Here is a 26,754-nt window from a genome sequence, read left to right as displayed (position 1 = left end):
TGAATCTATGACTACAGTTAAAATACAACAAAAATAAACTTCGAATAACTTAATTCTATTGGAAAACTTAACAGAATAATTCTTCAAAATTCCAGTGGCTTCTGCTAAAGCTAAAAGCTAAAAAGACTAGAAATCCTGGTCTTGAGAGCTAGCCACACCCATTCAGGCTGCTTGTATTGTTCTAACATTTTAATAATGCCAAGTTCTTACAAACTGTTTACTTTACCACAGACTGTTCTTGTTCAATCTCTTTTTTTAAAAGAAATCAGGACAAAATACACCTGTTAAAGCCATAGCATCATCACACCAGGCTCTCTCCACCGTTCAGACCTTTAGAAGTCCAAGCCGGCGAAGATCAAATTGCCTCTGAGATGCAGTCCAGTGCTGAATATTTATCCCTGTACTCCAAGTGTCCCTGCTGCCACCTTTCAATATTTGCTTCTGATGCATCCTGCAATGCAAATCTCTGTCTCCACTGTCAGTCCAGTACCAAGATGTTCATGATACGTTAGCAGATGATAGAGGCCAATGTGCAAGAGGGAGGAAGGCATTCAGCTTTTGCCTGTGGATCATGCCATAAGCTGTTGTTTGTCAGTGATAAACATGGAGGTCATTCAGAACAAACAGCAAGCTGAATCCAGTAGGCATCCACTCTGGTTTGCTTTTCGGGTTTTCCTGATATCTAGGTCATTTGGTAAGTTCAGTTAGATGGGAATCTAAATACTAATGAAGTGAGTTGTTGCATTAACAAGGTGTTTAACAATCAGTAATGACCATCAAGTAACATTTATCGCTTTCCAGGAAGCTCACTACAATGCTTGCGAAAAGCTTAAAAGAGGGAACTACATGTGCCTTGCCACACTTATTGCCCAATTTAGCCATGCATTTCACCATAGCCCATGTCTTTCAGATTACAGTAAGGTTCCGTTCTCTTTTTTTTAATGTGATGGCCTTATGCAAGACACATGTTGAATCAATTGGCCTGGTGGCTCAGTGATCAACGCTGCTGCCTTATAGCACCAGGGACTCAGGTTCGATTCCAGCCTTGGGTGACTGTGTAGAGTTTGCACATTCTCCCTGTGTCTGCAAGAGTTTGCTCTGGTTTTCTCCCACAGTCCAAAGATGTGCAGATCAGGTGAATTGGCCTTTCTAAATTGTCCATAGTATTAGGTGCATTAGTCAGAGAGAAATGGGTCTGGGTGGGTTGCTCTTCAGAGGATTGGTGTGGACTTGTTGGGCCAAAGAGCCTGTTTCCACACTGTAGGGAATGTAATAAAAAAAAATCAAATTGAAATAGCATTAAGCATAGACACTGCACTTTGACAGGACTGACAAAGACTTGGTTCTGCCTTTTGTGTGATCAGCAATAGCATATCACTAGCTATCGTTTTCCACTAAAAGAATTCCCACCTGTTCAATCTTTCAGTTTTGCTTGAAGAAATATTATTTATTGTTTCTTGCGTATTACATCTTATTCAAATGTATTGATGCCTGTCACTTCTGATGTCAACCCCAAAATTGTGGTACCCACACCCTCACTCAGTATCCTATTACCACCCATTGGACCCTGATTGCACAGAATCTTGAGACTAAAAGTTGCATCATATTCTCAACCATTTTCATATACTCTACTCTTCTTTTCTCTGTAACGTTTCCTAAGTTCTGTACATTTTTGATGCTTTGATATTTAAGTTATAAATAATGTCTCAGATATATAACATATTCAAGGGCACCATTTCCTACTGATTATATCTTCAAACCCTGCTGTAAATCTTAAACTGGCAGTCTTTTAATGAAAGGTTAAGAATGCATTTATTGAATTCTTAGTATCTCATCTCACGTGGGTTGTATTTCCTGTATTTTTGCAACTTGCTCTCTTGCTCGACATTGACGACATTTCTTGATTTAAGGTGTGGTGGTAAATCGGATATTTCTATGGAACAATCAGCAATTAAACAAGGATTATGATTTGTTCCAATAAGTCTTACTGCTGACTGGTGAGTAATTTCTAGATATATTTCAATGAACATTCTTTTTCTAAAATATAGCAGCTGGAAACTCTAATTCTGTAATCAAGTAATGTGAGAATCTGAAGGTTTGCAGATGAAACCTGAGCACATAATTATATCTGTATGTTACTTTCTAATCAAGGCTAGCAATCTTGCAGCACTTTATCATGTCTTTAGGATGCCCCAAAGCATTTAACAACAAAATAATTATTTTCAAAATGCAGTTGTTGAGGCGTGGCAGTCAATTTTATGAACAGCAAAGACCACTGAGCAATAAATAAAGAAGTAAATGAAAACTTGCTTTTGGCAAATGATTGAGAGAGGATTAGAGATCAACCTACCTAAATTTATAGTTTAAATGATAGCATGTGAATGTTCACCAGCTCTTGAGCAAGTGGATAAAATTTCTGTTTAAGACTACAGCACCATGTCAGCATTGTACAGAAATGTTACCTTACTTTTTTAAGTTCTTTTTCAAAATGAAATTTGAACCTACATGCTTCCACAACTCAGGGACTAAAGAAATTATTTTCTAAAGTTGTATTCAATAATCCCATTTAAGGTGGGAATTATTGTTCTGAGCAATGAATTTAGGATACCTTTTTGGCCTGGATGAGTTGGACAAAGGATCTGTTTCCATGTTGCATATCTCTATGCCTCTACGACTGTATAATAAAAAAAATCAATTCCAGTAACATAATGCCAGCATTAAACACCCTCGACTTGGCATAGCAGTAAAAATATAAAAGAATTTTAAAAACTCTTACCCGTTCAGTCCCAAGAAATTTGTCTCAGTTTCAATCTAAGGAGACTTCATTTCTATTCCATTGGAGGAATGGGACAAGGATGATCTTATGTGGTTCCAGGAACAATGGAAAAGGAATTAAAGCTTGGAAGATAGCATTCCAAGTTTCTTGGTGAAGCAAGTTTGGAAATAATGGAGGCTTTAACCATAATTATCCTATCCTGTCTGGTTACAGGTATGATGTTGGAGGACTGGAAGACTGTTAATGCAATCATGTGTAAAAAGGCAGGCAAGGAGTAATTGCAAATCAGCCAGTCTGACCTTGTGGGCAATTGCTGGAAACATTCTGTGGGTCAATATAAATTGTCATTTAGAAAAGTACAGATTAATCATGAGCAGTCAGCATAGGTTTGTCACAACTGTTTAATATGATAGACTGTTTTGAGATGGTAACAAGAACAATCAATGGAAATAGAACATTGTCGGCAGACCAGATGGATTTTAGCAAAGTTTTTGACAAGGACCCAATGGCAGACTAGTCAGGAAAATAAATTGAACACATAGGCAAAAGAGAAGTTGGATCCAAAATTGGTTCAATGGTAAGGATCATAAGTTGCCTTATCTCAAACTGATTCACTGCTTTGTCTAAGTCCAATTACACGTTGGCCACCTTTTCTTGCCTGCCAAAACCATAGAAAAAGTTGATCCATTTATAATCTACTTGGAACCTTCTGGAAGCTTGACAAACAATGTAGTTGTAAAACGTCAGGGTCCATTTTGACTCAGGTCAAGATTTAAAAATGTAACTTTTAATGCAGGTTTCTAAAAATGTGTAATATTGCCATTGCCCATCATAAAATCCTTTAAAAAGTTATATTTCTGAAAAACTCACAGAGAAGTAATATTTTAACTAGTGTGCAAAAGCAATATGGTTGAAATCCTCAACAATAATGTGAAAGTGGTGATAAGAAAATACAAGCACCTAAAAGTAGGTATTTTATTATTATCTCTACTACATTATACATAAACATACATTAGAAGCACCCAATAATTAAAACTACAATTAGATAGAAGAATATTAGGCCTGTCATCTTGCTTGAACCTTAACTTTGACTATAAACAAAACATTGCTGAGACGTAAGGTCCAACTATCCAGATCAACACCATACCATATATTTGAATAGACACCTTCATTATAACAGGTAGCCCTTATACCAAAGTTGGGAATTCAAATAGGAGTGGCTGGCCCCCTGATCACATGATCTAAAAATTACCATACATACCTATGCATTAAACAGAAATTTTAGATTTGTTTCGACCTCTATGAGTTTCACACATTTGGGACTCGGGTAACTATATTTTAATATTATTTGGATATTTTTCTCTCACAGAGGGTGGTGGTGGAGGATTGTTTTTCAGACTGGAGGCCTATGACCGACAGTGTGCCATATGGATTGGTGCTGGATACACTGCTTTTTTTCATTTATATAAATGATTTAAATGTAAGTATAGGAAGGATGGCTAGTAAGTTTGCAGATGACACCAAAATTGGAAGTGTAGTAGACAGCCAAGAAGATAACCTCACAGTACAAAGGGACCTTGATCAGATGGACTGGTGGGCTGAGGAAAGGTAGATGGAGTTTAATTTAGGTAATTTAGATAAATGTGAGGTGATGCATTTTGGAAAGGCAAATCAAGGCAGGACTCATGCACTTGACGGTGAGATGCTGGGTAGTACTGTTAAACAAAGAGACCTTGGATTGCTCGTTCACAGTTCTTTGAAAGTGGAGTTGCAGGGAGACAGGATAGTGAAGAAGGTGTTTGGTATGCTTACCTTTACTAGTCAGTGCATTGAGTGTAGGACTTGGAAGGTCATGTTGCAGCTACACAGGACATTGATTAGGCCACTTTAGGAATATTGTGTGCAATTCTGTTCTCCTTCCTGTCGAAAGGATGTTACAAAACTTGAGAGGATTCAGAAAAGATTTAAAAGGATGTTGCCAGGGTTCGAGGGCTTGAACAATAGTGAGAGGCTGAAAAGGCTGGGGCTGTTTTCTCTGGTGTGTCAGAGATTGAGGGGGTGACCTTATAGAAATTTACAAAATAATAAGAGGCATGGATAGGGTGAATAGCCAAGATCTTTTCTCTAGGGTAGCAGAGTCCAAAACTAGTGGGCATAGGTTTAAGGTGAGAGGGGAAAGATTTAAAAGAGACCCAAGGGTCATCTTTTTCATACAGAGGACTGTGTGTGTATGGAATGAGCTGCAAGAGGAAGTAGTGGAGGCTAGTTCAATTGCAACATTTAAAAGGTACCTGGATTGGTGTACGAATAGGAAAGATTTAGAGGGATACAGCCAAATACTGGCAAATGAGTCTAGATTGTTTGAGATATCTGGCCAGGTTGGACCGAAGTGTCTGCTTCCGTGCTGTACTGCTCTATGACTCTTTGAATCTATGACTCCAAAAATTGTTGTTTGAGATGCATGGACAATGGGAAGACAATTCCATGGCTCCTATCCACAGGGTTGACTGAGATGATCCTTTTGGTTTGTCAGGACTGTTTGTTTGTTGATCTCTTTCACTCTCTTCAGATGCATTCCCTTCCTTATAGGAGGCACACAGCAATTGGTTCACAAACATTGAAATCTCTCACTTATTGGTTAAAAACCAGAATTTACAGTGACTGGTGAAATAAAATCAACTAACTTTCTTCAAGTTTTAGATGCTTTTCAATGCAACGACAAAGACAACATATTATTTTCCAAAGATCCAAAAGCTCTCTTGTTCACACCCACAAGCTGTTCATCGACCTGGAACCATTTACATGCGAGCAAGCAGAAAGCCTTTGTCACTGACATTTTGTTTTGCCAACAGAAATATAGAAATAGCATGTTTGGTGAACGCAAGTGCTTCATCAGGAATTTGGTCCAAGTACGAAATTGGTACAGAATTGGAAGGAGGATCTGTTATTTTGTCTCACCTTCAGTAGTTAGGTGAGAGTTCTTCTTCTGCTTCCAAGCTTATGAACTATAAGATGCTCTTTCTTTGCAAAATCAGTAACTAGTTAAGTGATGACATAAATAAATTGAGACAGACATGTCAGGGTGTGCTGTGACTGCATCATGTAGCAATTTGTGAATACATTGTGATGCTGGACAACTATATCTGAGGTGAGTGAGTGCTGACTTTCAGAAGGCTTTTGACAAAGTCTCACATAAAAAATTAATATGTAAAACTAAAGGGCATGAGGTTTGGCAGTGTAGAAAATTAGTTAGCAGACAAGAAACAAAGAGCAGGAATAAATGTGTCATTTTCCGAATGGCAACAGTGACTAGAGGGATGCTACAGGGATTGGCACTAGGACCCCAGCTATCCACAATATATGTTAATGATTTAGATGAGAGAACTAACAATGTCTCAAAATTTGCACAAAACAGGGTGGTGAGTGAGCTGTGAAGAGGATGCAGTGATGTCACACTGTGATTTAGACAAGCTGAGTGAGTGGACAAATGCATGGCAGGTGCAGTATATAGTGTGGAAAAATGTGAGGTTCTCCACTTTGGTAGCAAAAATAGGAAGGCATTATTTGAATGGCTGTAAACTGAGAGAGGGAAATGTTCAACAAGACCTAAGTGTCCTCATGAAACAGTTGCTGAAAGTAAGCATGCCGGTGTAGCAGGCAGTAAAGAAGGCAAACTGTGCATTGGCCTTCATAGCAAGAGGATTTGAGAACAGGAACAGGGATACCTTACTGCAATTATACAGAGCCTTGGTGAGGCCACACTGCAGTTTTGGTCTCCTTATCAAAGGAAGAATGTTTTTGCTATAGAGGGAATGCAGTGAAAGTTTACCACATTGATTCCTGAGTTAACCAGACTGATGTATGGGGAGAAATGCATTTGGTTAGGACTAAAGGAATAATGGGGGGAACCTCATCGAATCCTATAAAATTGTAACAGGTTAGATGCAGGAATGAGGTTCTCAAAGAAGGGGCAGTCTAGAGCCAGACATCATAGTTTAAGCAGAAGAGGTAAATCTTTTAGATGAGGAGATGAGGAGAAATTTCTGACCCAGAGAGTGGTGGAATTCACTACCACAGAAAGTGTTTGAGGCAAAAACATTATGTTCTTTCGAGAAGGAGGTTGATACAGTGTTTGCGGATAAAAGGATCAAGGAATATAGGGGGGAGTTGGGATTAGAGTATTAACCTGGATGATCAGGCATGTTCGGAATTAAATTTGAAGCAGACTCGAAGGCTAAAATGGCCTACTCCTGCTGTTCTCTTCTATGACTGTCCATGACTTCAGCTGTTTTGACCTGGAATTGCTGCGTTGGAGTCTGAGTTACAGACATTGTTTGACATCAAAAAGGAAGAGGGTTAACTAAATACTTTGTTCCAGAACGCAGTCAAACCCCTAAGGTTGATTGAAACTTTGTTGCGGTTCCATAGTTGGGGAACGGGGTAGTGTGACTGTGAGTCAGGCAAATATGACGATCCAGACCGTAGTGTAATGATGGAGACAGCTCAGCCATTGACCAACAGGTAAGTGTGCTGCCCATGTAGATGAGAACAAGAACTGCAGGTTGGACAAACAATGAATGGCATGGTGTGTGAGGAAAGGTTTTGATTCATGGGGTCCTATTGCCAGTACTTGGAAAGGAGGAAGCTATTCTATAGGGATAAGCTCCTCTTAAACGAGGGTGGGATTGCTGCCCTGGTGAAACATAAAACTAGCATTATGGATAAGGCTTTCAACGAAAAGAGGAGACTGGTATTGTTTAGCTGAAGAGCGATTGCGGAACCTAAAGAGAAAAATAAAGATAGTAGAATAGTGTAGTAATTCGGGTAAAGACAGCTCCATCCTACAACTTCCTCCTGACCCCATGATTCCCCCTGAGCCCTGAACAAACCTCAACCATCTGTCATGCATCCAGCTGCCACCAGAACCCCTTGCGTGCTTGCTCCCAATTCATTCATACGCTCACATCAACACAGTGGTACATTTAAACGGTTCCTGACCAGAATACAGTATAGAAGGCATGGTTACTCTGTGGAGTCCTTTCGCTGATGCCTTGGGGTTTTGTGCATGGAAGGAATTTTGGAAAACTGACCAGAAAAATCAGGACAAGGTAACTGGATAGCTTATTTATCTGTTCAGTGTCAGAGACTGGAGTTCTGACACGGACTGGAAGATTTGGCTCATAATGCATCAGCAACTAAGGTCCTTGCAAAAGATATTTCTAAAAGAAACAGCTAAAGGTTCTTTTTCCGAATGCAGATAGCATTTACAATTACATAAATTACTTGAAATAGATAGAAAGGGTTGAGATCTAATTGTCATTAGGGGGACATGAAGTTGATCTTTCGGCTGCCATTTGGGGAATGAGTACATATTATTTATGGACATATAAATGGTTCCAATTTTGGTTCCCCTTTTACAATGGTTCTTGGACTTCAGGGTTTTTAAAAAGAGCAAAATCACACCGATATAGGCTGTGGCAGAACTACAAACCCATTTATTGAAGTAAGCGTCCTGAAATTCTCAGCTAGGAAAAATGACACAACACCTTGACTGATCTGTCCAATTTAAATTCCTCCATGATTTAATCTTCACTTCTCCCCAAAACAAAGGTCACCACTATGTATTAGAAAAAAAATCACCCAAAAACCTCATACTTTTGCCCAATCCTTACTCAATTCAGATGCAAACTCCCTTGATTTGAATGTTACCCTTAAACTGCATTAAGCTCTCAGCCCCAGTACCCCTCAGATTTAGTTGATAACTTACAACTCTCCATGGAGTTGGTACTGACTACTGACCTCGGAGAATCCCTCAATAAAGGCAAAGCTCAATATCACCTTTGCCATTAGTATGAGCACTGATCTCAATGTGAATGCATTCTCTCACCCTTCAGAATAGTGCTTCCATGACCCACATGATTTTGTGATGAACTGCTGACTGTAAGATTCGACTGATTTTAAGGTCCATGACTGATTCCTGAAATGAGCAGATTATTGAAATCTGAAGAGAAGTGGTCTGCAAATTTTCCACTGACCTTTCAGAAAAGTTGCATCATGATATTGTGAGAGCACTTCTAGTCCCACCTTCACCCCCAATTCTGCCCTGTGGAAATGCCATAAGCACATACTTGTACAAAGTCCAAAAAACTCATAATCATCCTTTCATTTCAATCCATTGTTTCCGTAGATAGAAGAGGGATCCAATTCTGAAAACATTCCTCGAGTTCTTTGAACGGTAAGCATGCACTTTTAAGAGAAAATCGCAGTGGTATCGGGTGATTTATGTACAAGATATACAATAATAGAATTGTGGAATGGTTTCAGCACAGAAGGAACAAATTCAGCTTATTGCTAGCTATCTGTAAAAACGAAATGAGCTGAAAATTGGTTTAAACATAAACTTACGTGTTACATGTTATTAATAAATTATGAGTGATTAACATGTATTGTTGTAGAGCATGGGTAAGGTGCCAAACAAGCAGCATCCTGCGTTAAGCCATGAGTATTTTACTGAAATAGTAACAACGGTCTTAATGGCAATGGCCACTTGAACAACACCAGGTTTACATTATAATGTTCCCCTGTGCTGTACTATTCTATATTCTATGTTCTAATACAGTAATAATCACCAACAGTTTTAAGTATGCCCTATATTAACTGATGTGTTAGCATTTGTTAAATATTTTCTTCTGTCTGAAACAAACCCTAATATTTGCTCAGATGCATAAGTGTGGTGTTACTTGTATCATTGCATACAATTCACCCTCAGCCAATGTGTCACAATTGTCCTTTTTCCAGGGTTGTCAGAGAGATAACAATTGTTGGATACTTATCTCTGTTCAGTAAAGCAAGTCAGAAATTTCAAATGCTTCCTTCTTTGGCCATACTGAATCCCACTTTGGTGCCATTCATTTCAATTTCTTCTTTACCTATCCATCAAATTTTAACTCTGGACTATGTTATCGCCCCAAAACTGACTGTCAAATCTACATTACCAGCTGGCTTGGGACCAATACCTTTTTTCTAAAATTGATAACGTGTGAGCTCCCAAGTACTTACTAAGAAAATAAAGCCACAGCCTTCCACAGTTTTGAACAAACAATAAATGTTACTACACAAATGTTGAACAATAATGCAATCTACTATATGAACAATTTTAAAATATTTTAACACCCAATTAGAACTAAACTGAGATAAATGTGGGTAACAGACACATTGTGATCAAACACCCACAGTAGAGCAATTGCAAGTGAAATCAAGACGGGTCCCACTTACATTGCGGCAACCTCCACATGTTAGTGGTATGGTGAATCACTGAATCTCTTAAAAACCTGAGAAAGAATTCTTCCTCATTCATTTTCAAAGGCCTAACTTTAGAACACCCTCAGCAGCATCCACAAATGTTAACATTCTGATGATTCATTTTCAAAACCGGGGTGACACTCCCCCAAATTCTGGAAACGGCACTCCAGCACCTAGTCACAGACACAATTTCTGCTATCCACAGACAGTTAGCTTCATTGAACTGGTGCAATCACTTCATTTTGCTGAGTTCTAATCTTGCTGAACTGAACAAAGCAAATGTCATTTCTTTAATCCTCATGCTCAGCTGCACTGAACTATTAATGGCACATGGCTTCTTCCAAGTCCCACCGCGCCAAGGGATTTTCCTGAGCCCTAACCACAAACGTGACTTCACCTCCTGAGACTTCTTCAGCACCATCTTTTCCTAGGGAGCCTCTTTTCCTTGCTCCCAAATACCTGACTGACTGTTAACCACCTCCAACCAATTGATAAAACTGATTGCTCACTAATCCTTGAAATGATCCTGTTGTAAACTTGCAACAAGCCCTGCTTTATTCCTAGGCAGCACTGAATGTGACTAATATGTGACTAATGTATTGGAACTTTCAAATGTAACAAACCTGTTAGAACCCTCCATTCCATGAATGTTACTATTTTCAGAAATTGCTAGCTTACATAGTACAAATGACTTTCAACAAAATGGCTTTCTTCACAAATTGATTACATTATAGAATTGATGTTATCAGAGTATTGAGATAGATGTTGGCCTGCCAACTAGCTGAATATGCTGGGCAAACACTTGTTAGCGCTAGCAGGATATCCATTGTGAGTGTTAGGCCTCATTACCATGCCACTAGCAGGATATGGGTTCTCGAAAGGCCAAATTGGCCTGCAACATGGTAAATCCTCATGTTTGAGGACTGGAAGGCCAAGCTGGAACTAACCCATACTTTGCCAGGAAGCCTGTGAAAGTACCTCTTTCCTATCTGGCTCAATAAACATAGCTGAATAAATGCAACGAATGACTATTCAGAACTCTGAGGCAGGGAATTTCTAAGACTCACAACCCTCTGAGTGAATAAATGCCTCTTCATCTCTGTCTTAGATTAGCAACCACTAAGCCTGATAGCATAGCAATATGTTCTAACTCTTCAGGCAAGAAGTGTTTCTCAGCACTTACTCTATCACACTCTCTCAAAATGTTATGTGTTTGAACAACATTACCAGACATTTTTTTCAAAACTCAATAGAAAATAGGCTTAATCTAATCAAACATTTATTGCAGAAATTACTCAAGTCAGCTTACATTCTACACTCTCTTTGCAAATACATTCTTCCTTTGATAAGGAAACTAACGTTGTGCACAATATTCCAGGTCGTGTCTACTAATTAGTCCCACTGCTTTTTCTATAGCTTTGCATTTTTTTTCTTGTCAATTATAACTTCTATCCTATTCCAGTTGAGCGATATAATGACATCTACTGCCACATTCATTCAGGCACCACATAATCTCGCTCTATTAAAATATTTCAGCTTTTCTCTTCTCCTGTGCCATTGTCTTAAAGTATTTAACAACACAAAACATTGAGCCAGCAACTTCTGAATGCCTTCTGACCTTAGAGGATTTTTGGGCGAAAATGGCAGTACCGCTGCAAACTGCATCTGAGATCATAAACACCTGCTTGAAGAGATCACAATCAGTCCTTAAAAACACAAGCTGCTTTATTGGATTTACACTGTATCTAAACACCAGCACCTATCAATAGAGGGGCTTCTGGGAATGTTTTCATTCATCTAAGGCAGAAGCAGCACACAATGATAACAGTAGGCAGTGCATATCCAAATAGCTACTTACCAAGAACACTTTTGGGAAATTCAGGTCAAAACTTAAGTTTCCACTGGTTTGCCCTAGTTACCAATATCAACCCACACATTAGGTTGTTATGTAAGTGGAAAATTGTGTGGTATTGCAAACATGCAAATGCTGCCCCCTCCAAAGAATTGTATACATACAATTTGTGGGCAGCACGGTGGCACAGTGGTTAGCACTGTTGCCTCACAGCGCCAGAGATCCGGGTTCAATTCCCGCCTCAGGCGACTGACTGTGTGGAGTTTGCATGTTCTCCCCGTGTCTGCGTGGGTTTCCTCCGGGTGCTCCGGTTTCCTCCCACAGTCCAAAGATGTGCAGGGTCAGGTGAATTGGCCATACTAAATTACCCGTAGTGTTAGGTAAGGGGTAAATGTAGGGATATGGGTGGGTTCGCTTCGGCGGGTCGGTGTGGACTTGTTGGGCCGAAGGGCCTGTTTCCACACTGTAATGTAATCTGTAAATCTGTAATCTGTAGATCTGTAATACCTTCATGTCAGATATTGGCAGATACTATCATGTAGAAGCAGCCAGTACTAATATTTGATGGTGATAATTTAATAGATCATGTGTTTAAGTGGATTTAGAAAAGAAGTTGTTCTAAGTTGACATGTGCAGATTGTGATGCACAGATGAAAAACCTGAGTTTCGACTCTGAATGAAGATAAATCCAAAATAACCTCATTTTCATTGTTGAAAAGGGCTGACTGGAGCATTACCTCCCTTATCATAATATTTTGAAGAGTATCAAAAGGTCTCAATCCATATAATTGTCTTTCTGGAAACCTTTTAAACTTGGCTTCATATTAAATTGTTCCATTTGGAAACCTAAACAGAAGGAGATGACCACCTGTGTCAAATTGCAATCTGATTTCCAAGTGGTAAGTTTCTAAATCATATTTCAATGCTGTAGGCAAAGTTTACTTTAATTGCAAAGAATTATCTACCTAGGTTTCAGTGAATATTATTCCCATGTCAAAGAGTCATAGAAACGTACAGCACAGAAATAGATCCTTCAGTTCAACTCATCCATGCTGACCAGATATCCTAACCGAATCTACTCCCATTTGCCAGCACTTGGCCCATATCCCTCCAAGCCCTTTCTATTCACATACACATCCTGATGCCTTTTAAACATTGTAATTTTACCAACCTCTACCCCTTCCTCTGTCAGTTCATTCCATACACGCACCATCCTCTGTGTGAAAATGTTGCCCCTTAGGTCCCTTTTTACATTTTTCCCCTCTCACCTAAACCTATACCCTCTAGTTCTGGACTCACCCCAGGAAAAGACCTTGTCTATTTATCCTACCCATGCTTCTCATGATTTTATAAATTTCTAAGCCTCCAACACTCCAGGGAAACAGCCCCAGCCAATTCAGCCATTCCCTGTAGCTCAAATCCTCCAACCGTGGCAACATTCTTGTAAATCTTTTCTGAATTCTTTTAATAGGAGAGAGACTAGAATTGCACACAATTTTCCAAAAGTGGCCTAACCAATGTCCTGTATATGACCTTCCAACTCCTATATTCAATGCTCTGACTAATAAAAAAAAACATACCAAACATCTTCTTCACTATCCTATCTACCTGTGACTCCACTACCAAGGAACCAGGAATGTTAACTCCAAGGTCTCTTTGTTCAGCAACACTCCCCAGGACCTTACCATTAAGTGAATGGGTCCTGCTCTGATTTGTTTTCCCAAAATGCAGCATCTTGTGTTTATCTAAATTAAACTCCATCTTCCACTCCCCAGCTCATTGCTCCATCTGATCAAGATCCCATTGTAGTCTGAGGGAACCTTCTCCGCTGTCCACTACACCTCCAATTTTGACATCATCTGCAAACTTACCAACCATACCTCCTAAGTTCACATCCAAATCATTTCTATAAATAATGAAAAGCAGTGGACCCAGCACTGATCCTTGTGACAAACCACTTATCACAGGCCTCCAGTATGAAAAGCACACTCCACTAACACCCTCTGTTTTCTGCCTTCAAGCCAGTTCTGTATCCAAATGGTTAGTTCTCCCTGTATTTCATGAGATCTAGCCTTGCTAACCATTCTACTATGTCTTTTCAATTACACTTCCATTTAATGTTGTGGGTTCTCAAAGTCTTCCTTTAATGAGCTAATTGGACAATTTCTCTGATAAGATTTGCACTAAGCATTCCAATTTGAATATTGGTGGTACAGATTTAATGAAATACCCTTTTTTGTTGTACATTTTCTTTTAAAGCAGATCAGCACGCAAATATGAACTGCAGCTGTGAGGTGCATGAAAGTATCAAATGGTTTCAGCTCGTGCTCTACATTCCTGCTCTTATCGTTGGATTAATACTCAATGCATTGGCCTTGCAAACATACTGCTGCAAATTTAAAAAATGGACAGAAACGACAATTTATATGACAAACCTAGCTATTTCTGACCTTGTGGTGCTTGTTACTTTGCCTTTCAAGATTTACAGTTATCAATACACTTATGTTAATAAGACTTCATGTATAGTGATTAAAATTCTGTACAGAATCAATATATGCATCAGCATATTTATTATTACTTGCATAAGTATAGACAGGTACATTGCAATAAAATATCCATTTAAGGCAATGGTACTGAGATCACCAACAAAAGCAGCAGTGGTATCTGCTGTGGTCTGGATTTTTACAATTGTGTGGACCATTAGTTTTTCAGTTGTGTATCATTTTTCACACAATGAAACCAGTGGAACAGACTCAGACATAACCTGCATTGCAAAGGCATACAGCAAAAGCGTTTATGTTATTCCAAATTTAATATTACATTTAGCTATTCCACTGATCATTGTGGCTGTTTGCTCATTCGGAATTATCAAATCACTTCAGCAAAGAAACATATCAAACCCAGGAGGCTTGAACATGAGGAAGACAATGCGAATCATTGTTGCAAATGCTGTAGTCTTTATTGTTTGCTTTTTGCCTTTCAACATAATAGTTTTTGTTCAAGTTGTGATGAGCCACATGCAAGTGGATTGTACTGTGCTGCGTCAGGTGTGCCCCTTCCATCAAATGACAGAATGCATAGCCAACATCAACTGCTGCCTCGACGGATTTTGCTTTTATTTTGTTGCCACTGAAGCATCTGAACTTTATAAAAATCAAAATCATCAGCCAAATGGCACTGATAATGATCAGAACATGACATTTCTCTCACTGTGGAGATCTGACTAGTGGAAGAGCTGCCTACTTAGAGTTTAATTCCTGATGCATATAGAATTGTCCTTGGAAACATATGCTAAGTTACGTAATTGTAATCTGCTGTTATGCTTACATTATTTGATTATAAAACTCTGAAAACCTCAGAAACTTTTCCAACAAGCATTCCTTCCCGGCTTTACATCCTTTTATTTACACTGAATGACACGCTGACAGCTTGGTATTTAATAAAGACTGGAAGCTGACTATTGTGTAGAGTTTTACTCTGTTCTCAATCATGCTCTAATAGTATAATCAGTATTGCAGCACTTGAAACATTGAGCACTTAAGGTGAGAAAAGTTTGGTACCTAATGTAGAGATTGTGCTTCCATTTTTGACAGTGTGTTTACAAAAAAGGCAGGTCTTAAAATAGGATAAGAGGAAAGAAAGGAGGAAAAGGGTTAATTTTCCAGAATTGGAGGAATGCAGCATGTTTGAATATTGTGGAATGGATTTTAGAGAAAAAGGAGGATTAAACAACAAATTGAATTTTCTTGGTAAGGCACTTGTGGATCAGAAGCTGATCCCAGTCAAGGGCAGAGATGATGAATGATAGGGACTTGGTATGGTTGGGTTTTGAATTGTATTTTATTGGAAGATGGGAACCAAAGAAGCATTGGATTGATCTGACCTGGATGTAAAGGAAGGATGAAGTCTTTAGAAACAGAAAGGGAAGGACAAGTGTCAAGATAGACAAGGTTACAGCAGGGGTAATAGGAAATGTTGGTGATAGGCAGGAGATCGGTTGTCTCAAACTGAAATCCAGGTTTAATGGAATACACAATTGACAACAGTGTGGATCAGTTTGAGAGGGTGGTTGGAAAGGGAGCTGGAGTCAAACAACAAAGAACAAAGAACATTACAGCACAGGAGCAGGCCCTTCAGCCCTCCATGCCTGCACAGATTCAGATCCTTTATCTAAACTTGTTCCCTACTTTCTAAGGATCCATATCCCTCTGCTCCCTGCCCATTCATGTATCTGCCTAAATATATCATAAATGATGCTAACATGCCGCAGGCACCCACCACCCTCTGCGTAAAAAACTTGCCACACATATTTCCTGTAAACCTTTTCCCTCTCATCTTGAACCCATGACTCTCCTAGTAATTGAGTCCTCCACTCTGGGAAAAACCTTCTTGCTATCCACCCTGCCTATACCCTTCATGATTTTGTAGACCTCAATCAGCCACCTCCACCACACACCCCCCCCCCCCCCCCCCAACCTCCATCTTTCTAATGAAAATAATCCTAATCTACTCAACTTCCCTTCATAGTTAGTGCCCTCCATACCAGGCAACATCCTGGTGAACCTCCTCTGCACCCTTTCCAAAGCATCCATATCCTTTTGGTAATGTGGCGACCAGAACTGCATGCAGTATTCCAAATGTATTCCCATCATAGAATTGATAGAGAGGGAATGAACAAAGTCAATGTCTTTGAGCTTCCTAGTTTTAATTAGGGGTTCCAGACTGAATGTGGAACTTGTAGTCCAACAAAATAGAGTTAATGAGGGATTTGAAAAAGAGATATCACATGATAGAACTGGATATTATCAGCGCATTTTGAATCCTGATATTGTGTCTTTGGCAGCATCTAGATAAGAAACAGGTGCTAGTTAAGCATAAATCCTGGAGCAACTCCAGAGGAAAGTGTGTATGTTTGGGAGGAGATAAAGACAATAAAGGAGTTTTTTAGGCTATGTCTGGATATGTAAGGGTAGAACTAAATAAGGGGAGTTGGCTGATGGGATGAAAGGCTGCAGGAGGTGCAAGGGATAAAGTTCCAGTGCTTAATCACAGACACATGATATTTGGCAAGTTTCTAGAAACTTTTTCAATGTGATGGCGATGCAGATACCAGTCTGTAGGAACTGGGGCAATGATTTGCAGAACTTACTTACATAGATTTAAAAAGAGGCAACACATTCAAAGAATTCACAGGAAAAGTGTAATGGAGATAAAGCAGGCATTTACATGGGCAGACGAGTGGCTTTACTCAGATTCATCCAACACAGAAATACAACTCTGCCAGTCATTTTGGAAGTTTAATTTATTGTTTTGTCTACTGTTTTAAAAATGGGTGGCTTAAAAAAGATTTAATTTCAACCTCATAGTCCTCTTCATCTTTATGCTACTCGTAAATGTATTCAGCGATGGTGTACACTATTGCTTGATTTGTGAAGCCAGGAAGTGGTTTACACTCAATAGTATCTCACCACAGTGCTTATGATAAACAGCAAAACAAAAAATTTGTTTCTTCACTTTAACTCATTGGCCTGAAGCTCCTGCTCGATCAGATACCCTGCTTGTTTGCTGAAAAGGAGGGAGATGTTCAAGCTTATTTTCCAGTTTGGAGAACAGCAGGTCTTTCCCTGAAATCAAGTCCCCAGAGGAAGAAATCCCACTTGGCATGATGTTCCATCCAATCAGAAGCTTGGCTGGAGATGTGATAAGGAGGAGGGTACAGGGTGCCAGAAACAAGGACTGAGGAATGGTTTTCAACAGCCACTCGCCAACCCTATGTCCATGTATGTGCAGAAACCAGTACAGACCAAGTGACGCCTGAATTGACAGGCAACCTGCACTGGTTTACTGGTCACAAAGTCTGACTCTTTTACATCCCCCTTGGAGCTCAGATTTCTGCAGCCCAGGCAAGAATTAGCCTTAAATAATTATTAATTAAGCACATAAGGGCTTCAGAGCCCGGATAACTCAGCCGGTAGTGCATCCGACTTTTAATCTGAGGGCCCCGGTTTCAATCCCTGTGAGGGTGCTGCTTTGGGGTGGCACAGTGGCTCAGTGGTTAGCACGGCTGCCTCACAGCACCAGGGACCCAGGTTTGATTCCTGCCTCGGGTGACTGTCATTCATTCCGCGTCTGTGTGGGTTTCCTCCGGGTGCTCTGGTTTCCTCCCACAGTCCAAAGATGTGCAGGTCAGGTGAATTGGCCATGCTAAATTGTCCATAGTGTTAGGTGCATTAGTCAGAGGGAAATGGGTCTGGGTGGGCTTTTCTTCGGAGGGTCAGTGTGGACTGGTTGGGCCGAAGGACCTGTTTCCACACCATAGGGGGATCTAATCTAAGTTAGTGGCAAGATAGGAAGGACAAGCTTGAGACTTCCTGCCGAGAACTGTATTTGAACAGAAGTGGGAAGGAGGTGGCACCACCCTGCCTGATTAAGTGCGCTCATAACTCCAGGCTTGCTACCACCAGGACCAGAAAAGTTCACCCACTGCGTGACATGTTCATGCTTCTTTTGGGAAGCCTTAAATATTTTACCCAAGATTTCTGTCTGTTTGGCTGAATCTTTAAGTACTTTCTCATGCTTACTGAACATACATCCATGTCTTTGATACCAAGATGGAGGAGAATGGTGACTATAAATATGCCTCAGTTAATGATATACAATCTTGATTTCTTTTGTTATTGTTTTAAGCCATATTTGTTTCTCTTCACTCCTTTATGATAAGAATTCTTGAATAAAAAGTGTGGTAAAAGTACAAATATGGTTCTCCTTTCCATTTTCATTCATAAACTGAAACAAGTGAATGAATGACAATTTTAAGGCTAATGCTTTTTATTGTTGGAATGTATGCTCTTAAACTGTGTATTATTGAATGTACCTTCCTAGGTTTTATAGGAGGATGGAGACCAGGGAAAGATGGATATCAGGCATGATCCCGAGACACATGTCACAGACTGAATGTGTTAGCAGTCAGAATATGATCAGCAGAGAACCGCCCCTTCAGAGATTGTACAACCATCACCAGCCTAGATCACTACAGTATAGACTTTCTAAGTCTCAAACTCATTCCTAGGTTACCTCAAGTGACCCTCAACAACTTCAGTTTTATAGTGCAGAGACAGATGGTTAAACATGCTTCTGAAGCATGATTAGGCAGTTTTATCACTTTTCACAGGGAAAACTGAACAAAATCAGCTTTGATAGAGTAGAAAGAGAGAAACCACTTCCACTGGTAAGAATGACAGTAACATACTTACGAAAACTTTTCAAAAAATGCAGCAGGGAACAGTATTTGTTTGCACAGTGAATTGTTGTGATCTGGAATGTATGAGCTAAAAAGATGGTGGAAGAAAATTCAGTTGTACCTTTCAACAGAAAATGAGAGATATAGTTGAAAAGGAAAAATGTGCAGAGCTCAGGGGACAGAGCTGGAGCTGCCCTCATTGAATAAAGAGCTGGCACAGGCACAAGGAGCTAAAAGATCAGATGTACAGGATGCTGCTGTAAGAGGACATTGCCCCAACTTTCTGCATCACAAGATTCATCAAATCACTGAAGGCATTATGTGACCAAACAAATCTCTACTCACAATCTTCTGGCCTTTGTAACCCAGAGCAGTTTCCATTCCATCAGAGTTCAGATGACTTGTAATCAAAGGCATACAATCATGTGAGTGAGTGACAACTCCCAGGGAGCAGAAATAATGTTTCATTGTAAGACAATTCTCATGTCTGGTTTATATAAACAAGACAAAGTGGAAGGAAATGTCTTGTTCTCCATATCCCTGTTTTACAAACCTCAGAGCAGCTTAACAACTGAACTTCAATCAGACTCAATAAGGCCAGTAGATCATTAGAAGCACCACGGACACCTGTTAGCAGATTAATACAGTGATGTGTTTCAACTTCATGGTTTTCTGGGTGAAACCGCTTAATGTACTTCTTATGTCTAAAATTTGTTAGGTTCTTCCTTAGTGATAAAAGTCAGTGAAATGGCTGGATACTGGAGATTACTGAAACATTGGTTGGATAATAAGGAAATTTCAGATTTGCTGTGAATGTCTGTTTTCTAAAACGCCCATAATTTGACGTGATGGTTGGGTTCCTGGATGGGCCAGGCTAGTTATGGTACTACCCTGACAGGCAGCAACTTCATCCATTTGCCCACACCAGCCAAATTCTTGCAGTTAGTCATTCCCTCAGCCATGTGAAAGCAAACCGCGAGATAATAATTGGAAATACTCCAGGAATGGTCTGACCAAGGCTCTGTACAGTTGTACTAGCACATCCTTGCTCTTACGCTCAAATTCTCTTACAATAAAGGCAAATATATTATTTGCCTTCCTAACTGCATGCTGCACTTGCATGTTTGATTTCAGTGAACAGTGTAAAGGACACTGACGCTCCTTTGTAAATCAAACTTTCCCAATCAGCATTATTTAAATAATACTCTGGCATTATGTTTTTCTTACTGAAGTGGACAACTTCACATTTATCCACATTATACTGCACTTTCCATGTATTTGCTCACTCATTCAACCTTTCTAAGTTGCTGTGAAGCTTATAGAGCCAGACTGCACAGAAACAGACCCTTTGGTCCAACTCTTCCAAGCTGATCAGGTAACCTAAACCGAACAGGTCCTATTTGCCAGTGTTTGGCCCATGCCCCTCTAAACCTCACGTACCTGTCCAAAAGTCTTTCAAAATGTTGTAATTGTATCCACCTCTACCACTTCCTCAAGCAGTTGATTCCATCCATGCGCCATCCTCTGAGAAAAGAAAATTGCCTGTCAGGTCTCTTTCCCCTCTCATGTTAAACCTATGTTCTCTAGTTCTAAACTCTCCCACCCTGGGGAAAAGACTTTGGTTATTCACCTCATCTATGCCTTGCATGATTTTATAAACCTGTATAAGGTCACCCCTCAGCCTCTGATGCTCCAGGGAGAAAAGCCCCAGGCTATCCAGTCTCTCTTTATAACTCAAACCAACCCGTCTCTGCAATATCCTTGCAAATCTTTTTCTCCACCCTTTCCAGATTAACAATATCCTTCCTATAACAGGGGGACCAGAATTGTGTGCAATAAACTTCTGTACATCCTCCTCACCACGTCTACATAGTTTTTGTGTCATCAACAAAACCTGTAAATATTATACTTGATTCCCTCATCCAAATGTTTCATACTTTGGGAATAGCTAGGCCTCCAAGTACTGAAACTTTAGAGCCCCAGCCCCACTTATCACCACAATCAACTCCAAAATCATGTATTCCCATTTATTCCTATTCTCCGTTTCCTGTTGGCAACTGATCCTCAAATAATGCCAGTATATTATCAATCGCATGTGCTATGATTTTGTACAATAATCTGTTAAATGGAACTTTAACAAAAGCTTTCTGAAAATTCAAATAAACCACATCTACTTGCCTCCCTCATCTATTCTGTTCATTACATGCCCAAAAGGCACCAGTAGATTTGGTAAGTATGATTTTTCTTTCATAAATCCATGTTGACTTTGTATAATGCTATATTTATTTTTTAAGTGTCCTAATTTTCCTTACTAAGGTGTTCAGCTAACTAGTGCATAATTCCTAGCTTTTTCACTCCTTCCTTCTTTAAACAGTTACATTTGCCACCCACCGACCTACAACATTACTCCAGAATCTGCTGAGCTTTGGAAGATGGAAATAAATCATGTCAATTATTTCCATGGCCATCTCCTTTCAGATCTTGGAACGTTGGTTATGAGACACTCGGGATATCAGCTTTCTGCCCAATTAGTTTCTCTTGCACTATCCTTTCACTGATACAAATTTCCTTCAGTTCCTACTTCTTTACTTCCCCAGCATTTCTTGGAAGTTTTCTTTTTGGCTTCTTCTGTGAAGACTGAACAAAGGTTATGTTTGATTGCTCTGCCATTTTCTTATTCTTCATTGTCAATTCTCCCATTCCAGACCATTTGGCTTCACTAATATCTTTCCTTTTATGTACTTCTAGAAACACTAACAGTGCATTTGAATGTTTCTCACAAAGTCACTCTGACATCCTATTTTCTCCTCTTAATCAACTTCTTGGTCCTTCTTTGCTGATTTCCAAAGTACACCCAGCTTTAAGGCTTGTTACTTTCCCCAGAGACCTTAATGATTCATTTTTAGATCTAATAACTACATTGAAGTTATTTTGTTAGCTCTTTTCCTGTTGTGCTCTTTCACCGGAAAGTGATATATAATTGCTGCAAGCTACTGTGTGTATTTAGTCTTCAAATATTAACCCTTACCGATCAACTGTCATACTTTGTTTACGAAGTTACCATTCAAGTGCAGCCAACACACCCCTTGCACTTCTGTTTAGATATAGGGACTTATATTTGGATTGGAACACTGCACTTTCTATCTAATGAAGGATTCTATCATATTATGCTCACCGTTTCCTAAAGGACATCTCACATCATGATTATTAACTAACATGCTGTTATTACAAAAGTTTAAATCTAGGATAACTTGCCCTCAAATTATTTTGTTTACATACTGGCCTAAAAATGCATCTTGTATGCATTCCAGGAATTCATCTGCCAAAGTTTTGCCACTGAAGTTTTGCTCAATCTATATGTAGATTAAAATCATCCATGATTACTGCATTATCCTTGTTATATGCATCTCTAATTTCCTATTTAATGCAGACCTTTACCTCACCACTACTGTTTGGAAGCCTATAGACAATTCCCACTAATACTTTCTGCTCCTTGTTTCTTAGCTCCACTCAGACAGATTTCACGCCTAGATTTTCTGTGCCAATATCCTTTCTCACTTTTGCATGCATTTCATCTTCTACTAATAATGCCATTTCATTGCCTTTTCAATCTTACCTGTCCTTCCTAAAGATTAAACAACTTTAGAGGTTCAGTTTCTAGCCTTCGTAATGATGTAGTCATATCTTTGTAATGGCAATTATATGGCACCAGTGTATAAGTATTAGTACTATTAACTTGTCTACTGTATTGCAAAGCTCAGTGTTGATCAGTTATAGTACCTTTAGATTTAGTTGCCTTTTCTGATATTTTTACACTGCTTTCTTTGTACTCTGGCCTTATTCCCGGCTTGTTTCCTTCACCTTCCAATTTTCCTTTCTAATGTCTACGTTTGATTTCCATCTTTGTTTGCTTCATTCTTTTGTCCCCCGTCAGGGTCACATCTCCCTTGTACTGTAGTTTAAACCCACCCCATTGCAGAACTAAAAGCCCCTGTAACCTTCTAGGGTACAACTCGAACAGTCTGTATGGATCCCATCTTCCCCAGAATTGGATCCAATGTCTCAAGAATTGTAATAGGTCCCTCTTACGCTACCCCTCTAACTATTCACTCAGTCTATTCTTTTTTTCCTGGTCTCACTAGCACATGGCATTGGACATTATCCTGAGATGACTATCTTTGAAGTTCTGACTTTCCATTTAATTCCGAGCTCATTATATTCTGGTTGCAGGACCCCCTCCCCAGCTGCTCAATGAAATCCATGATCCTGATATCAGGGAGGCAATGCACCATCCTGGTGTCACATCTGCAGTTGCAGAAACATCTGTCTGTTCCCATTATGATAAATTCCCTTTCATCATTGCTCTCCTAGTCTTTATTCTCTGTCCTAGGGGAGCTGTACCACTTTCAGTGCTTCCAAGATCCATACACACTGATCACTGTACCCTAGAGCTATGTGCAAAGCTTCACAACTTAGAGAGAACAATGCCCAACCACATCCAAAGATAGATAAATACCCTTAGGGGACACCTGAACAACCTGCCTGGTGCTTTGACTCTGACTGATGGTCACCCATTCCTTTCTGCCTATGCACTCTTTATCTGACCACCTCAGAGTGTGTGTTATCCTCAGAGGTCTCAGCTTGTAGATGTTAAACAGTGAATCCAGATGCTGCTCCAGACCCAAACTGTGGATTTCCAGAAGCTGCAGCCGGATGTACTTCTGCACACGTGGTCATTCCTGGACACTGGAAGTGTCCCTGACTTTCCACATCACACAGAAATGGCATTCTACTGGCTCATACAGGAACTAAAGTATTTTAAGCTGATGCAACATCGACTGAGCCGACCTGAAGTTAGCAGCAGCTAAACAGCCAATTGCTCTCCAAGGCAACCGAACAGGGATTCATAAGATTTGGTCTGCAATTCTCTCCTGAGGCTCCAAAGGAAAACCAAAATGTACAGATATTGATCTGTTAGGATCTCCTCTCTACAGCACCAATTACAGGATCAACACAAAACCAATGATCATTAATAGACCTTTGGTCAAAAGGAATGAGATATATTTAAATCGATTATCAATCTATGGAACTGTCTTTATATTGAATGATGCAATATATCCTTTGGACCAAAATGGATAAATCTGGATTAATCTGTGAAAATGTTGGTTATAATTAAACCACCTCAATGAGGAAAGTGTAGCATATACAACTAGCTTTGTTAATAAACTGAAAATACAGGATGTATTTAAGAGTAACAAAGATAAGGAATGTCACAAGGACAGTTAGGAAAGCATGAAGCCTAAATACAGAGGAGGGCAGAAAAGAACATAGAGTATTCCACAATTTTTCAAATTGTTGCAAAGATGTTTGGTATGAATAAGAGCACAGAGTAATATATATACTCGAGTAAAAGTGAATCTCATGTAGAAGCCGACTCCCTATATTTGGGAAAAAAATCTGGAATTTTTCATATATCTCATGTAAAAGTCAACCCTAGTCCTTCACAAATATCAGATCACCATTTGTGAGTCACAGTATTATCCTGTACATAGATGTTACGATGAGGAAATGAATTCTTTTTGTGCTATTATGTGCTGCTGTGAAAGTTTAAGATGCGTCAGGTCAGAGTCAGGTGACAACCTCCCTTTGTGTGCTGCTCAGCTTACTGCAATTCGTTGTGATTTTTTTATTCATTCAGAGATCAATTGGGCTTCTGCTAATGATACAGTATTTCGAACTGTAGCATGAATTTCAACCCCTCAAAAGTAGTATCCACGTAAATTTAACCTTAAAAAAAATCTAAGTTTGACTTTTACTTATTTATATACGGTATATTGGAGTATAGAAGGAACACATCACTGTAATATTTATAAAGTACAGGGGCAAAAAAAAAGTTTTGACAGAGTGTTGAAAAATGTGAGAGAAGCTTGTCACATCCAGCGGGTAATTGCATTGCACTCAGTTGTTGTTTATAAATATCCTGTTTTGGCTCATGGCCTGCTTTCAATCAACGTAAACAGATTAGCAATAGAGCAATAAAAGCCTATTTAGCTGAGAATTGACATTGCTTGTGTATTCTTTGTGCACGTTGTATACACTGGGGTGTAGTCTAGATCTGGCAACATGTTTCATATATATTTGGCTGGCTGCAATGTTTGATTCGCCCTTACCACCACCTTCCTCTCCCATGACAGTTAACTGCACACTGATGTTATTCACATAACCACCGGACAAGGAAGAGGGAGATCTCTTCTGCAATGTGCTTTTAACTAAATACATTCAGGCTTAACTGAATAGTGCCTTATTGAGAGCATTTCAATGCATCAACCAAGAATTCAGAGTCCACCCTCCTAATTTTATCTCTCCAACCTCCAGTCTCAGATAGTTGTGACGAGGCTCCAGTGTTTCTTAATTTTAAATTGAACTCGAGATATTTGTCTTGTTTTCCCAATTTTCACAAGTTTCTGGAGCGTGGCAATTAGGTAACAAGCAGCTTCTGGCAGGAACCCGAGATATTCCCAGATGGAAATAGGATAAACTAATTCCTAGCAGGTCTGCCTGTCCATATATTTGACAGGAGTCCTAGAGAGTTACTTAAAGCTCTTTGCTCCCAAATAGAGCACTGTTTAAATCCTTGGTGCACATCTGCTCTTTAAAGGAGAACATTTTTTTAAAGTACTCAGTATAAAGGAAGTTAACAAAATACAACAGCGCCCATCAAGATCGAAAGAGATAGTGTGGCCAAATGTAAGAATAGATGAAAAGATAGGTGATTAAAGGCGGGAAGTGATTGTTTCTTCAGAGCTATAAGATAAAGGAAGAAACTGTGAAGTCAAGACACTATTTGGAAGAAGGGGCAAAGATCAATCGACCCATCTCTCTCGTTCACATTTGAAACATGTTCATTGATATGTTGAGCAAGACCAGAGATATTGACCTAAATGGAAATGTCTTTTACTTTTCATTTGAGGAAGTGAAGAAAATTGTGACACATCTTTATAAGTTAATTTAGAGGAAGTTTGAGCAATTTGAAAAATGGCATATGTGCACATCATTTTCAAGTGCATAGTCAGCATAGTACGTAATTGAGACACAAGTGTCATGGACTACAGTATTCTGAAAGTAATTGGATTCTGAACTCATATTATGACAGACATAAGAATGAGATTGTACTTAGGGTTCATTTGGTAAAGGAAGCAGTTGCCAAATGAGATATGAAGAAATGCTCTTGTCATTGTGTTATGACATAAACTTAGAAAGCAATATTGTTCAAAACAGATTTTAAGAACAGTAAAATCAAGACCATGCTCATGAGCAAAGACAATTAAGCTGATTTGAAAGGAGGCCTGGGTTGAGGCCTGTTTGGATTGAGATGCAATTGATCAGAAATATCCTTCATGAAGTGACATACTATATGTGAGGTACACATACTTCTTAGATGTGGGCGGCCCTCTTAGATGCCATTCAATAAAGACTGTATTGTGATCAGACTATTGTCTTACAAATACAGAACATAGTGTCCTCTTGTGGTGCAGTGGTAGTATCCCTACCCTGTGTTCCAGGAGGCCTAAGTTCAAGTGTGGA

General features: G+C 39.4%; 1 protein-coding gene across 5 annotated transcripts; it reads left to right on the top strand.

Annotated features, from left to right (window-relative positions):
• The first annotated feature begins 1,863 nt into the window (after positions 1–1,863).
• On the top strand, positions 1,864–15,387 carry LOC122555812 (G protein-coupled receptor 35-like). 5 transcript variants are annotated; one of them, XM_043701976.2, is made up of 4 exons: positions 1,881–1,997; positions 5,629–5,747; positions 8,964–9,011; positions 14,193–15,387. In XM_043701976.2, the coding sequence occupies exon 4, from the start codon at positions 14,207–14,209 to the stop codon at positions 15,155–15,157; it is 951 nt and encodes a 316-aa protein (XP_043557911.1). In that variant the 5' UTR covers positions 1,881–1,997; positions 5,629–5,747; positions 8,964–9,011; positions 14,193–14,206; the 3' UTR covers positions 15,158–15,387. The 5 variants fall into 5 exon arrangements, with proteins under 5 accessions (XP_043557909.1, XP_043557910.1, XP_043557911.1 ...); XM_043701977.2 differs by having other exon boundaries at positions 14,190–15,387; XM_043701974.2 differs by lacking the exon at positions 5,629–5,747 and having other exon boundaries at positions 1,864–1,997.
• Positions 15,388–26,754: the final 11,367 nt, after the last annotated feature.

The sequence above is a fragment of the Chiloscyllium plagiosum genome, unplaced genomic scaffold (assembly GCF_037043375.1).
Source record: "Chiloscyllium plagiosum isolate Xiang-an unplaced genomic scaffold, Cpla_swu_hap1 HiC_scaffold_13, whole genome shotgun sequence".
NCBI classification, from domain to species: domain Eukaryota; kingdom Metazoa; phylum Chordata; class Chondrichthyes; order Orectolobiformes; family Hemiscylliidae; genus Chiloscyllium; species Chiloscyllium plagiosum.
This window is presented reverse-complemented; position numbering and strand designations above follow the sequence as displayed.

What these genes read in the sequence shown, in the direction of transcription:
- LOC122555812 (XM_043701974.2), top strand. Translation starts at nt 14,207, where the DNA reads ATGAACTGCAGCTGTGAGGTGCATGAAAGTATCAAATGGTTTCAGCTC.